General features: G+C 38.4%; 1 protein-coding gene across 2 annotated transcripts; it reads right to left on the reverse strand.

Moving 5' to 3' along the window:
• Positions 1–654: 654 nt before the first annotated feature.
• mastl (microtubule associated serine/threonine kinase like) lies at positions 655–13369 on the reverse strand. 2 transcript variants are annotated; one of them, XM_015404792.1, is made up of 13 exons: positions 13084–13369; positions 12845–12982; positions 9186–9325; positions 9016–9104; positions 8814–8920; positions 8572–8731; positions 7399–7547; positions 6279–7310; positions 5582–5723; positions 5447–5467; positions 4148–4261; positions 3961–4062; positions 655–1349 (listed from the first exon to the last, which is right to left on the reverse strand). In XM_015404792.1, the coding sequence occupies exons 1-13, from the start codon at positions 13249–13251 to the stop codon at positions 1192–1194; spliced, it is 2520 nt and encodes an 839-aa protein (XP_015260278.1). In that variant the 5' UTR covers positions 13252–13369; the 3' UTR covers positions 655–1191. The 2 variants fall into 2 exon arrangements, with proteins under 2 accessions (XP_015260278.1, XP_015260279.1); XM_015404793.1 differs by lacking the exon at positions 5447–5467.
• Positions 13370–14234: the final 865 nt, after the last annotated feature.

A 14234-nucleotide genomic window follows, 5' to 3' on the forward strand; every position in this document is an offset into this window, starting at 1 on the left:
GATAGAAAAAAACTAAACTTTGGTCTCATGTTTTCCAATATCCTCCTCTAAAGTGAGTTGAATTGTGAAGAATAAATCACTTAAACCATTTCAAAATGGTTTCTATCAGGGATTTTTCCACAGCTCAAAACAGTAATTAGACACTTCACAGATCTGCAGTAGCATCAATAAGTTTAGAAACATTTTTTCCTGATATTTCTATCCCAGCACACCTTTAATCAAGAAATTAGATCATATTATACAACTTTGCAGCTGTACCTCAGAAATTTAAACTGATCCTATTCTACATCCTGCAGCAATTAGCCATGCTACATCATTAATGCCTGTAGCGTATAAAACCAAAAACTTTTCAATTATTTCACTAGTTTCCTACTAAAAGAATACAATTATTAGATGCTAACTAAAATAATTTCAATTCTTTTGTTCAGCTAATGCTGACTGCAATTAAGCTCTAATTAGCCAGACTGCTAATCCTAAACTGACCTTTAAGAATTCTGTCATCTCCTAAATGGTAATATTTGGATTGTCTGTCCTTTTCAATCAATCTTTCATAAAAGTATGTTGTTGGTAAAGGGAAAATAAAATAAAAATCTGAAATACTTGGAAAAAACAGAAAAAAAAAACCATTTGTTTTAAAAGTTTATTAAAGTCTGATCATGTAGCAAACACATTTTATTTGTATTTTCCCCAATTCGATAAAGCAAATAAAATCAAACCGTCCTGAGGGTGAATTAAGTAGTGCAGGGAGCAAAGAAATAAAGATCAAAAGACATAAAAGCAGGAAATTCCTGTTTAATTTGAAGTCCCACTTAAAAACAAATCAGACTACATATTCAACATGTGCACTATATAATAATAAGTCTTCCTTCGTTTTATTAAACCTCTGAATAGAGAGGGGCCCGCCTGCCAAGTCACAGATAAGTTGGTGATTATTTTAGAGAGAAACATGGCGGCAGAAGAGAGAACAGATCTACATGCAAAAGTAACACCTTAACCTGCAGATGATAAAGTTAACAAGCAAAAATTATAATTTAAAACTTCTTGAATCAGCAAATAAACAAAGTTTTAAAATACTTTCTACAACCAGCTCCTATAAACAGTGATTGCACATGCATAAACATTTTTTATTTTCAAATAGAACCAGTTAACAGAACATTTATTTATTTAAATCAGTGCAGTTTAGGCCAGAGGCTATAGACTGAAGCCAGACACAGATATATGCTGAGCGTCGTTTCTCGCCTCAAAGTACGAGGTGTCGGTTTCATCCTCCGGCTGAGGTATGAAAGGCATCGGCTGGTTCTGCAGGTTGTCCCAGTCCAGCCCCTCAAACAAAGGGTGCTGCTTCAGTTCTGGACGAGGTTAAATGTGAACAATAAGACAAAATCATTGTTATTGAAGAAGGCAACAACAAAGCATCAGTCTGGTCTTTGGGCTTCGTTACTCCAGACCTACTCCATTTGGACGTGTGTGGGTGCTTTTAGGTAGACTTATTGTGGCTGAATACTTTGCAATCTTAAAAACATGTTCGAAATAAATCATCAAATAAAAGTGAACATTGATTTCAATGGGTACAATAAAGCATGTGATAACATGAGCCCCTTCAAGTGTGAGTTTTGTACACTTGTGACAATGAGGAAAATAGTGAAGGACCCTTAATATCTACGGGTTCCACAATTAAAAAACAAAAACTCAACATTAGAATGACCTTCCTCATTTAGTACCGTAATATGTAGTTTCTGCCCTTAAAAGACTGATTTAGGTAAGTTGCTTTTTAAAATATTTTAAACATATCTATGATTCTTGTCAAATGAGGTGCAACATATCTCAGCCTGAATGCAGCTTCCTAAAAGCGCTGTTTGTGAACTTTGGTATCTTTAATCCTGTTTAAAATTTTCCATAAATAGCAGTTTTAGTGTTTTGTTTGGCTTTAGGCCAGAGCTAAGGTCCAGCTCAACCTGAATTTGAAGTTTAGTGAGCAAACAGGTTGTGAAATCCCCCCTTGATTCCTGACCAAGTCATACTAATGGGTGAAATGTTAAAAGTGAGGTCAAATGTGGAAAATCAAAGAAAAACAGGCTATAAATAAACCAGGGTTAACGTTCACTAGTCATTGAATGCAATTCCTCCTTTCAGGCTGGTTTCATCATATTCATTATAAAGATGTCACTGTTCATAGTTTTCCCTTATTTAAATGATGATCAGTAAGAATTTCAAAGCATTTATGGAAATGATGTATATAAAGTTAAAGAATAAACTTGATAAGCTCATAAATAAAATTAAAATGTTTGGACTTGTTGAGGCTTAAAAATTAACACAGGGAAACAAAATGGGAAAAAAAATCTACACTGCATGCTCTTCTCAACATATTCAAATACTTTAGGCTAATTTTAGACATTCTAAATATCACCACAGAGTGTAGGCATCAAAACTCAAAGGCCACCTTGAGAGATTTGCAGAACTAATTAAGCTGATCCTACATGTTAGAAAATAAGTTCTTTCATACAGTGAGGAAGATAAATATTTGAAAACCCATTTATTTTGCAAGTTCTCCTGCCTAGAAATAATGGAGGGGTCTGAAATTGTCATCAGTGTATCTCCACTGTGAGATCATCATAGAACGAGACATGCTATGACCATCCCTCTCGTTCAGAATACAAATTCATTCCAGTCTGATAATCTTACAATTTTTACGTTATTCATTTTGTTCTAGTTGGTCCTTTTCTCTCCACATGCTTTTATCCATATAAGCATAAGCACTGAGGCAAGGATCCACAGAGGGTTTAAAGTTCAAACTTCCTGTAGACCCCAGCCGTGCTGCACTGATAATCTTTTAGGTTCGACACAAACTAGAGCTGCAGTGATTATATTACTAGGCGATTAATCTATTAATTATCTTTTAAATAAATCGATTCGCAATCGGCTTAGTACGACAGAGTATTAGGGCCAGGCTAGAGATTTGTTTTTCTTCTATTTCGAGAATAAAGTAAAATTACAGGAATAAAGTCACAACGACAATACAGTCGTAACATTACAAGGATAAAGTCGTAACATTACGAGAATAAAGTCATAATATTACGAGAAAAAAGAGACAATGAGAATAGTCATAAAATTTATTCGAATAAAGTCGTAATATAAGAGAATAAAGTCCTAAAATTACGAGAAACAAGTTGTATTTAATGACAACTCCTACAAGAAGCCCTTTCTTCTCTAAAATGAGTAATGTCAAGCATCATATGAAGTTATATGTTGGCTCTAGTTTGACAAATAAGGAAATCTTTTAGTACATCAGCATCAAATTGGGCAGCAGGTCAAAGTGGACTTGGGTTACTGTTTGGTGGCGCTGGTCAGCTGTCATATGCTGGTCAGAGCTCGAAGCTTTCTTTCTGTAACGGGTCGTGGTATGATGACTTCAATCTCGTAACGTTGCGACTTCATTATCGTAACGTTGAGACTTCATTATCGTAACGTTGAGACTTTACTCTCGTAACGTTGAGACTTTACTCTCGTAACGTTGCGACTTTACTCTCGTAACGTTGCGACTTTACTCTCGTAACATTGCGACTTTACTCTCGTAATTTTATGACTATTCTTGTTGCAACTTTATTCTCGTGATATTACGACTTTATTCTCATAATGTTACGACTTTATTCTCAAAATAGGAAAAAAAAAAAATGTCTAGCTTGGCCCTAATACTCTGTCGTAGCTTATAAACCGTCGCCTTAAAAAGGGTTTTACACCAAATTTAAAAAAGGTGTAGGTAAAATTATACAACTTAAAAACTTCTGGATAGAAAATATTTATTGACAATGGTAGAAAAAAAAAGTTTTAAAAAATGTTTTTAGATTTTTACAATGATTTTAATAGTCTGTTAGTAAATCCTCTTTCAGCCCTAAAAAACCCCAAAACAAGCAGATAGATACAGGTCATGACATGCTGCAGTTTTCCAGGTTTGATTCTTACCCTTCAGGCCAGCACGCTTCGTCACGTCCATGGTGAGCAGGATTTCAATGGCGTTCCTTGACTCTGCAGACAGTGCCTCCTCTCCTTCAGGCCAGGGGATGTCTGTAAACAGGAGGTAAAGGAAATCTCTTCAACTGGCTGGAAACAAAGAACCATGAGCATAAAGGCTTTGTTTTGGTGTTCTGACTTCTGTTGATGATATTCTGGAAAACCAGCTGAGGCGTCTCGTCGTTAAAAGGCGGCACTCCCGTGAGGAACTCGAACAGACACACGCCGAGCGCCCACCAATCCACCATGCAGTCTGGCCAGAAACAAGCAGAAAGGATTGAGCTTTTTAATGAGCTGCAGGCTGCAACCATCCACCATCTCCCCCTGTGACTCCTGTTAGTGTGACCTGACTGCACTGCAGTGGCTGAAGCAGGAAGGCCTATGTTAGACTGAGCATGGTGAGGGTCACCTTAACTCAGGGGTCTGCAACCTTTAATATCCAAAGCCATTTTGTCCCGAGTCAGGCTGATTAAAAGTTGGTAAGAGCTGCAAATGTGGAAGATTTTTTGACTAATTATGACCATATAAATAAAACAAAACTTTTAATTTTTTTCAAATAACTGCAGTTTCCATTTCAAACGACCAACATTTTTTTTTAGCATTTTTAGCTTTAAAATTAGGAAAACCAAAAAAACGTTTAATAAAGATGAAGCTTAGATTTACCCTTTTCCTCTATAGGATACTATTCTATGTAAAAAAAAAAAAAAAAAAGTAGTTCTAAAAACATTTTTTTTGGTATTTTAATGTCATTCTGTTGTGAAAATTCAATCCAAATCTGTTATGCTTTATTATACTACATGAGTTGTTTTAAATAGCATTTTAGGCCACTATTAAGAGCCATTATAGAGGTTTTAAAGAGCTGCAGGTTGCAGACCCCTGCCTTAACTTAACTTTAACATTAAGAGGAGAATAATCACAACAATTATTCACTTTAACATGCAAATGTATCAACAGGATAACTAAAGGTGTGGATAACTGAAAATTCAGCTTCTACAGCAGATAAATCATTTGTTTGTGGAATTAAAACTTTGATCATTCATCAGTTAAGTCAAAAATGATTACAACTCTGAATATTTCATATAATGATAGTAATTTAAAAATAATAAAATCAGGCTAAAAATAAACTGGACTGTGAAACTGACTTTGTTTACCATTTTGCAACGTCTATGTTTCAACATTTCCCCCATAAAACCTACAGATCTTAGAAGCAGATACCACAGTTTGTTCAGTTAAAAGCACATCAGATTCCCCTGCTGTTTTAATTGGAAACTTCTCCTTGCTCCATTATCAATCCCAGTTTGTTCCCAGATCCAAAGCGCAGAAACAGAGGGAATGGAAAATATGGGGAAGAATCAGCTTTCTTTCTACAAAGTATTAGCAGCCGGGCAGGGGAAACATGCAAGCTTACTTGCAAGGAACAACGTTATTATAAACTTACCAAACTGAGCCCATCCTGAAACTAAAAGAGAATGTCGTCACAAGAGCCAGAGTGAGAATCAGCAGGCTGTTTATTTTATCAGCACCAGATCGGACAGGAGGATGTGCGTGACATTAAGCGCTTCCCCTTATTTACCGTGAAGTTTCCCGAGCAGCAGCTCCGGAGCCAAATAATCAGGGGTTCCCAAAATCGGAGCACCTTCAACTGGCAGCGCACCCCTTCGAACACTCTTTGGAGTCCGGTAAGGGGTGTGGCAGGTCGACATGGGCTGAGGAGTCTGATAAAAGGGGAGCATTCAAAAGAGAAATGTTAAAAATATGGACAGTGGATAAGCAGTAATAATTATAGTCAGTATCCATAAATCTGAAATAAAAAATTATGAATGACAAACATTAATATGTAATCAAAAAAATGTGATCAAATCTGATCGAAACCAAACATTAAGAAAAATGAACATAAGGAAAATAAAAATAAACAACAAATACAAATAAAAACAATACGAAGATAAAAAGTCAAAGATAAAACAAACATTTTCGAACATGATTAAAAATAAGGATGCAAGCAAAATCTAAAAACTTTACCTAAAGGATCAGTGACAAAAAAGCTTTATAATGTATATTAAAACAAAAATCAAAGAAAAAAAGGAAGAGCATAAAAAAGAAATTAAGAAAGATATTAAGCTAATTTAAAAAGTGATCAGAATAGAAAAACATTAAATAACTTGAAAAAAGATTAATCAGAAAATAAAATTCGGTAGGTAGACAAAATTCGAAACACTACCAGAACAGCTGATGCAAACAACAGCCTTGGTTCCTCATCCCTGTAAACCCACCTGAAAAAGAGAATTGTTGGAGTGTCTCCTCCTCTGCACGGGCGTCGCCGCGCCGCACGCAGACTGATTCAGAGAGGAGGAGGTCACATCCATGACCTCCACAGATCCACAGCTGAGTCTGGACACCCCTGAAACATTGGAGCGGTTGATGGAGCTGCAGTAGCTGCGGAAAACGACGGCGTTCCGTGGCTTCAGGAAAGACGGCGACTGTGAGACTCCGCCGGAGACGTTGTGGAGTTTATTAGCGTAGGAACACTGGGATCCGCCTCTCTGCTCACTCTGAACAGGTTTAGGTGTTGCTGTGGAAACAGTAGGGGTCTGGAACAGAGAATCTGTTCTCTTCTTTTCCGCTGATGATACTAAATTCCTGCTTTCTGACGTCTTGCTCAATGGAGGAGCAGAGCTGCAGTCGGTGGTGGGCGATGTTTCATGCATGGACCCGTCAGAGTCCAGGCTCAAGCTCCTGCAAACGTCAGCTTTGCCAGGGGGCGGGGACATGAAAGTGGACTGTGGGAACTCTTCAGCTCCATCTTCAAACACATCTTCCAGGTCATTGAACAGAGTCTTCGCTACGCTAACAGGAATGGGACTGGAGCGCCTGGGACTCCGATGCTCAGCGGCTACATTCCCTTTAGTGGAGCGCAGGAAGTTGTCTATTTGGAAGGTGGAGAATGTCCCAGTGAGACCAGTGTGACTCTGAGAGCTCTCCTCCGGAATCTCAAAGGATCTCTTGTAGTCTGCATTTGTCTTCTTGGCTCTGGTTTCCAGTAGCTCTGGACTTATATCCAACTCTGAAAATGTCCTCTTTACAGATGAGTGAACTGTTAGCTGGCAGTTCTCCTTCTCTGATGGACAAACATCAAGCCCAGCTGTGGAGAAAGGTCGAGGAGAACATTCCCCTATAAGTCTGTCATAATTAGACATTTTGGTCATATTGTGGGGAGCTTTGGCAGAACCTCCACAGGCCTGTTGGGGTCCTTTAAGCTCAGACTGCCCTCTAGACCTCTGCTCATTCTGGTGATCATTTTCTTTCTAAAAAATAAATAACACAAAAAAAAAAACAAATTATTTTCCAAAAAGTCTTATTTGGAGCGGCTGCTCCTGCTTCACCATCACTGACCTCCTCACACTCCCACATGGGACTGATACCGCACTCTGTGTCGGTGGTGCTTCCTGCACTCATCGTCTCAAACCTCTTCCTAGTCCTCAGCAACCTGGGAGTCAGGTTTTTTTCCAGTTTATGAGGATTAAAGACAATGGATTTAGGTCCTGTAAGAATAAAAAAAAGTTGAATTTTCATTTTAATTTAACAGTTACAGCTAATATTCAAGGAAACATCTCTCCTCTAAGGTTGACATATTTGTGTTTAAATCTCTATATGCCAAGAACATTTGGAAGCAAAGTCAAATTCTTGGCCGATGAAAACAGGAATAATAAAGATGTAGAGAGAATTACACCTCAGTAATTTAGAATAAGCGTTTGGATGAGGCTCATTTCTCAATTTAAGAGTAGCTTTTTAAAGCATTTTAAGCAGCGTTTACTCATTCTTTTCATTCAGCCAACATTGCTGTACTGAATGTTTTTCTAAATTGGTTTGATGCAATATTCAAGCTATAAAATTCAGGCTTTTAAATGGCTTTAAAAAAAAAAAAATACATATTTAACTGAAATAAAGGTTTTAAAACTTGAGCCTGTGTGACTATATTTCAATAGAGGAGTGAACTAAATTAACTTTCTAAAATAATAATAAAATATTCAAGATTTGAATTAAAATTAAACATTAAATCAGAAAAATATTATCAAAGATTTCAACCAAGATAAATACCAATTAAAGACAGAATAGGTCAATGTGAGCCTTTTGAACTCTAGAGATGATGGGATGTCAGTAACGGCTCCAATTAACCTGGAGTCTTACAGCTCCCATCCTCTTCAGCATCTTAGCAGCTGAAAACAGATCAGGCAGTTACTGTCCAATTTCATACTGAATACTACAAGCAAATCATCTTGTCTGACTCCAGCTAAGTTACAATAAAGATCGTATGCCTGTTGATCCAATTGCACTGATAAAGTTAAAGGGTTTTGTTGGGCTGTATGTATATATTTGAGCCTTTATGTATACTTTGACCCAATCTGGATTAGGAAAAAAAATCCACCAGAAATCTAAATTTGTACCATTGATTATCGTTTGTTGAATTCACTGATGTTTGATTTAGTCTTTTCATTTCTAGGAATCCTTCAAGACACTATATTTCTATGACATTAATGTCCAAGTGTATATTCTAGAGCTACATACTCTGTTTAAAAAGGTATTCGGCTGTGGAAAACGGCTGATCAGAGTTGTTCTTCAAAGGAGAATTAAGCGAGTTGTTCTTCTGCTTGACTTTGTCGCAGGACATCGTTCTGGACGCAGCCGAGGCGCTGCAGTGCCGCCTGCTTTCTCCTGCAGGTGTGTTCTGCAGATCCAAACACAAAGAGGCAGGGATTGAAGCACAAGGACATCCTGCACACTTCAAAAACCTTATAAACGCTGCTTACGAATCCAAAGGAGCTGATCAAAGAGAGAACTTGACCCGGTGTGCGGAAGAAGTCTTTTTGTTGTTTAGCCAAAGATGGAGTCATGAGGATATCCATAAGACTCAGCTCTGCTTCAAACAGAAAGCACACATATTAAAAAAAAGGCAAGCAAACACAAAGTGTTGATGGTTACAGATTCATTTCATCTCACAGGACACACTACCTCTGTCAAGCTTGACTTTTGAAAGGCCAAAGTCTGTCAGCTTGATGTGACCTTCATTGGATATAAGCATGTTGTCTGGCTTCAGGTCCCTGAACACATCAGAGCAAATGTTGAGCATAGATCGCTTGCTTGGATAATAATCTAACATCTCTCTGCATGACGTTGCGTACCTGTGGATTATACCGTGGCGGTGGAGGTAGTCCAAAGCCAGCGCAACCTCAGAGATGTACTTTACAGCCATGTCCTCCTCAAAGTACCCATAAATATGAAGGAGAGACTTCACGTCCCCGCCGATCAGGTATTCCATCACCTTTGAAAAAAGTTTTACAAATATACGGTTAGAATAAATACTAGAGTCTATCTGGAGGTTTCAATTGAGTGTTGAAATTAGGATTAAAAGGTGAAACAGCCTTGAGAAGTAGAATCATACCACAGCAATGCTAGATGACTTACCCAGAAGCCAACAGGCAAATCCTCAGTCAGTCAGTTAGAAAACCTGCCCTTACAGTTATTATATCATTAAGTATAAAGCTTTATCCCTTCACTAATGTATATACACTAAACCTGCATGCTGGAAATGAACTCCAAGCACAAAGGAGTATTTTTTATTCTAAAACCAGACCTTAAAGATTCAAATAATACACATAGATGGCAGGCTTGAATGCAGCTGCTAGGCAATGAAACGTTTTTTCAATTATGGGATCTAAACACTGATACTTTTCTAACTAAAACAGGCTACAAATCCACACTCCGACTTTTTTTCTTACATCAATGACAATAAAAGCGATTGGAGCAACTGATTTTAATGATTGAAGGAGGTGTCCTAATCAACATGAGGGCAAGCGAAGGGATATTCACCTTAGAGGGGATCAATAGATCCTGAAGATTTAGCATTATTTTCTACTTGCACAATTGTAAATGGTGTTCATAACATCTAGGGCTGGGTGATGGGGATTAAACACCAACGCTCTGATTTATTTCCAACCAAATCTGATTAATCGCTTTTTTTTCCCCCTCACAGTAGTTTCATAGAAAAATGACAAATCAGTGTTTTCTAAACTAGCTTTAATTTCCAACATCACCTCTGGGAGGTTTAAAGGCAGTAAAATTATCATGTTCAGGCTTTTAGCCAGCAATGTGCAAAGGTGTATATTGTATGCTCTTTACTAAAAATAAAAGAAATTGTATGCCTTGTTTTTGGGAAGCAGGGCTTTAATATTCCGCCTGGAATCTTCACTCAAATGTTAAATATTTCACAAGCAGCAGCAGCAGTTGGAAAAACTGAACTTTTGCTTCTCAACGTGCCACAACAACCAATCAGAGAAGCTGATCCGAGGTCGTCAGGGAGACAGACGCAGCACTGCTGATGCAGATCGCTATGATCACTCCCCTGAAACAGTCTATTAATGCCTAAATTAACTTAAAATGTTGAAACCTGCCGGCAAAATACGTTCACTTTTATTATTCTGATGCCTGAAGTTTCTACCACATACCTGAAAAATGCTAACATCTGCTTCTAGTGGCCATGAACAGTTGCTGAAAATCCCCTAGAGGTGACCATGTCTGGGGCAGCTGCCGCTGGGGATTCCCAGTGACAGAGCACCGCCGTTATGTGGGGGTCTTAACGGCTTCGACAGCAAAAAAATATCATAAGGACGGATCACAATCTTGATGAACTGACTGCACAGATGTTTTGAGGTGAACTTTCACATAAAGCAAATATTAAAACTACTTTTTACCAGCTTATTACAGCAAACATAGCAAAGCCGGGCTCTACCATTGAACACAGGAGCAGCAGAAGCATCAAAGGCATCTGGACACACTTTACTTGATGTGCCTGAGGCACATCTAACCTTAAAATGTACAAGATTCAAAAATGAAGCAGCAGGCTCCTTTTTTTGCTCCTCTAATCGCAGTGTGGATGTAGCATTACACTCCTACGGAATATAACATTGTACCTGAAAATGTTCTCATATCTTCTTTATGAAATTTCCACCTCTAGTATAACACACATACTTCCCAAGATCAGGACAAAAGCAGTGTTGTAACAAAAACAAAAGGTTAGCTGCATTCCACCTCAAAATGCAGGAAATAGTGCTTCAGAATCTAAATTTCAAAATGTTCTGGGGTAGGACACCCCCAGACATGGTGCGCAAAGCCTAAAGATGTGATACACCAAGGTGTACACCCTCTGAAATATTCCTAGCTAAAGACTTGATCATGTTTCACACCAAACAATGAAAATAGAACTCTCAATGTTTGCAGGTAGTGGTATCACACAGTGAGATTGTGACATCCAAGAAAAAAAAGGTGATGAGTGGATGTTGGTAAATGGAGCAAAATAATCCAGATATTCAAAAAAGGAAACCCCATGAACCAAAAATTTGATTGGATAAAAATGGATTACCCACCCCACCCTAATAACACCTGAAACAAACTTGTATGATTTAATAGCAAAATGTCTATAACACGTAAACATTTAGTGCTTCATTTGTACCTAATTACACAATGCCGTCACTGGGCTGCTTCTCCGGAATGAAAATCAAACTGATAAAGGGAGCATAACATTCTTCCCCGCTTCACCAGACTTGTTTGAGTCTTTTATGAAAGCAGAGAGTGAATCTGCTCCTGTTAAGGGGAACCGACAAGGCTCCAATGCTGAACCACAAAAATTCTGGTGTTCTCTTAGCTAGTAAACTAGCTCCACCCACCAGCAGCCAAAATATATTTTACCCACGAGTGGTCTAGCCTCTAACAATGCCCCAGGCCCTAGAACTGGCGGGCCAATCAGAACTCAGAGATGTGTTTTGAATATTTGGATGCAAAGCGGGTGGGGTTTTGAGGGTGTGACGACAAAGCTGCATGGCACTGGAGAAAGCACAACAAGGAAATGGGAACAACTATTGAACAGTTCTCATTTGACTCAGCTTTGGAATCAGTTTTGGAAGGATTAGACTTGGGGTTTTCGTTTAAACGTGAGCAGGAAGAGGCTCTAAGCTCATTAATTTTTAAGAACGAATTCGCTTTCTGTCGCGTTTCCTATGTCACAGTCAGTGTCACTCATTGGTCAGAGTGTTGGCCAATAGGCACAGACATGGTTTGAAAAACAACGGCTTGTTCTCATCAACAATCTTCCGATGTCTGATTCATCGGGGCCAGACTAAATTACACATTTTAATCTCACATTTAGTCTGGTTCACCAGGCTACCTGTACTGGGCTGCTTCTCCAGACCAACTTTGAACAAAAATCAAACTACTGAAGGCAGCATAACATTCTTCCCCGCTTCACCAGACTTGTTTGAGTCTTTTACGTAAGCTGAGAGTGAATCTGCTCCAGTTTAGGGAAACCAACAAGGCTCCAATGCTGAACCACAAAAATTCTGGTGTTCTCTGAGAAATCCAGCTCGATGCCAGGCAGTGGGCGCAGCACCTAGAAGAGGATGTTAAGGAGTCTGCTTCAAGTGGTCAGAGACGTCCAGGTCAGTGACCCGCTGGAGGTCACTGCATGGAGCATTCTGGTCCTCTTTGCACAAAACAGCAGCTATTGGCCCTGTTTATCAATTAAAGACTAGGAAATGTTGGGGGGCTTTCAGGCATTATAAAAATAGCCTGGAATCCCCTCCACAGCCTTCTGTCAGAGTCAAACACTGCTGAGCAATCCTCATCAAGTAAAGCTAAAGTAACCCACTCTAAAATAGGTAAAAATTTCAGCTTTTTTAACAAACAGTCTTGTCTCATTTTTGCATCTATCATTAATTTATTTGGCACAAAAACGGCCTTGATATATAGTATAATTTATAGGTATAACCACCCATTCACTGTGCATTACCAGAAAGATCTTGGCTGCAGTCTGGAGAGAGTAAAACAGGTGGACAACGAAGGGACTTTTGCTGAGAGCGAGGGCATCTCTCTCTGCCTTCATCTGGTTCGCCATGTTTTTATCCACCATGTCTGCCTTCTTCATGACCTAAAGCGATACAAACAACAAAATACAAACCCAAACTCAAATACAAAAAAAAAAATGTAATTTGAATTTAAATTAACCTCATTCAAAGCGAAACGTCTCACCTTAATAGCATATAAACGGGCATTGCTCTTCTTCCGAGCGAGGTAGACTTTTCCAAAGGCGCCACGGCTGATGGGTTTCAAAACGATGAAATCATCGATCGAAGGAGGCTTAGGTTTCTCCACTGACTTCACATTTGAACCAGCTTCGTGTTTGTCCTCTACCTCCATTATAAAGAGACAATATTGTCACTTATCCGTAGGTATGCCGAGAGTAAACATTACCATAACTGAACAACAACAGCTCGCTGTTTGTTTTGAATTTTTGAATTCCCTGCCTTGTCACGGGGTCCTGTGACTTTTATGGGTGCTTGAATAAATGCCTGAATGAAAACTGTTATAAAAGAGGCTACATTTCTGCAATTTAGAAAAAACGTACATATTATCTAAAGTGATACAAGCCAAATGTATCCAGATATATGTGCATCATACAATTTATAAATGCTCCTATTTAATTAAACATAATTGTACTTGATGTAATTCAACTTTACCACGATAGAAAGTCATAAAATAAAAGGCCAGTAACGAAGTAAAATATATACTAGGATGTTAGCGCCTTTGTGGCTTTTTTCCCCCTCCCATTTATATGTTAGCAGAACTTGATAATTTTTGACAGGCGAAAGCTGCAGACGTCCTTCTGAGGACCCACAACTGTCAATCTTGTTTCTCCGAATAATTTGAAGTTTGAGTTTTTAAATGTTTAGGTTTATGGATGGATGAAAAACTAACCTAGGTTACCCATAGTTGAAAAATTGTTGCAAGGTTTAAAAAGTTTAATAATGGATTTTGCAGTCTAGTTGGCAGAGGTTGGGGAGCTGAAAGACTAACTTTGTATATGATTTATAGAGGAATGTTTTGTGTTTCATGCTGCAAGGAAAATCATTGTTAAGCTTGAAGGGAATGCAGTTTGGGCTTGTTTAACAGGGATTATCTACCACTCAGCAGCTGTCTTTTGGAAGGTTATTCTAAATTTATCAAAAGGAAGGACAAATCACATTTTCTGTTTAAGATTTAGTTAATTGCAAAAAGGCGATTTGGAGAAATAAGATCATAGGGTCAGTGTTGTCTCCTGTGCCTTATTGACTTTGCAATGGCTTGAATTGGATTTACGTTTATCAGGGAAGGATCAGGGTATTGCCAGTTGGCAAGTCAGT

Source organism: Cyprinodon variegatus, unplaced genomic scaffold (assembly GCF_000732505.1).
Source record: "Cyprinodon variegatus isolate N-32 unplaced genomic scaffold, C_variegatus-1.0 Scaffold1857, whole genome shotgun sequence".
NCBI lineage: Eukaryota > Metazoa > Chordata > Actinopteri > Cyprinodontiformes > Cyprinodontidae > Cyprinodon > Cyprinodon variegatus.

Excerpts from the sequence above, each read along its gene's own strand:
- mastl (XM_015404792.1), bottom strand. The coding sequence starts at position 13,251 with ATGGAGGTAGAGGACAAACACGAAGCTGGTTCAAATGTGAAGTCAGTG. Across the intron at positions 9,105-9,185 it reads CGCCACGGTATAATCCACAG|GGACCTGAAGCCAGACAACA; the intron begins GTACGCAACGTC and ends TGATGTGTTCAG. Across the intron at positions 7,548-8,571 it reads CGAATACCTTTTTAAACAGA|GACCTAAATCCATTGTCTTT; the intron begins GTATGTAGCTCT and ends TTATTCTTACAG.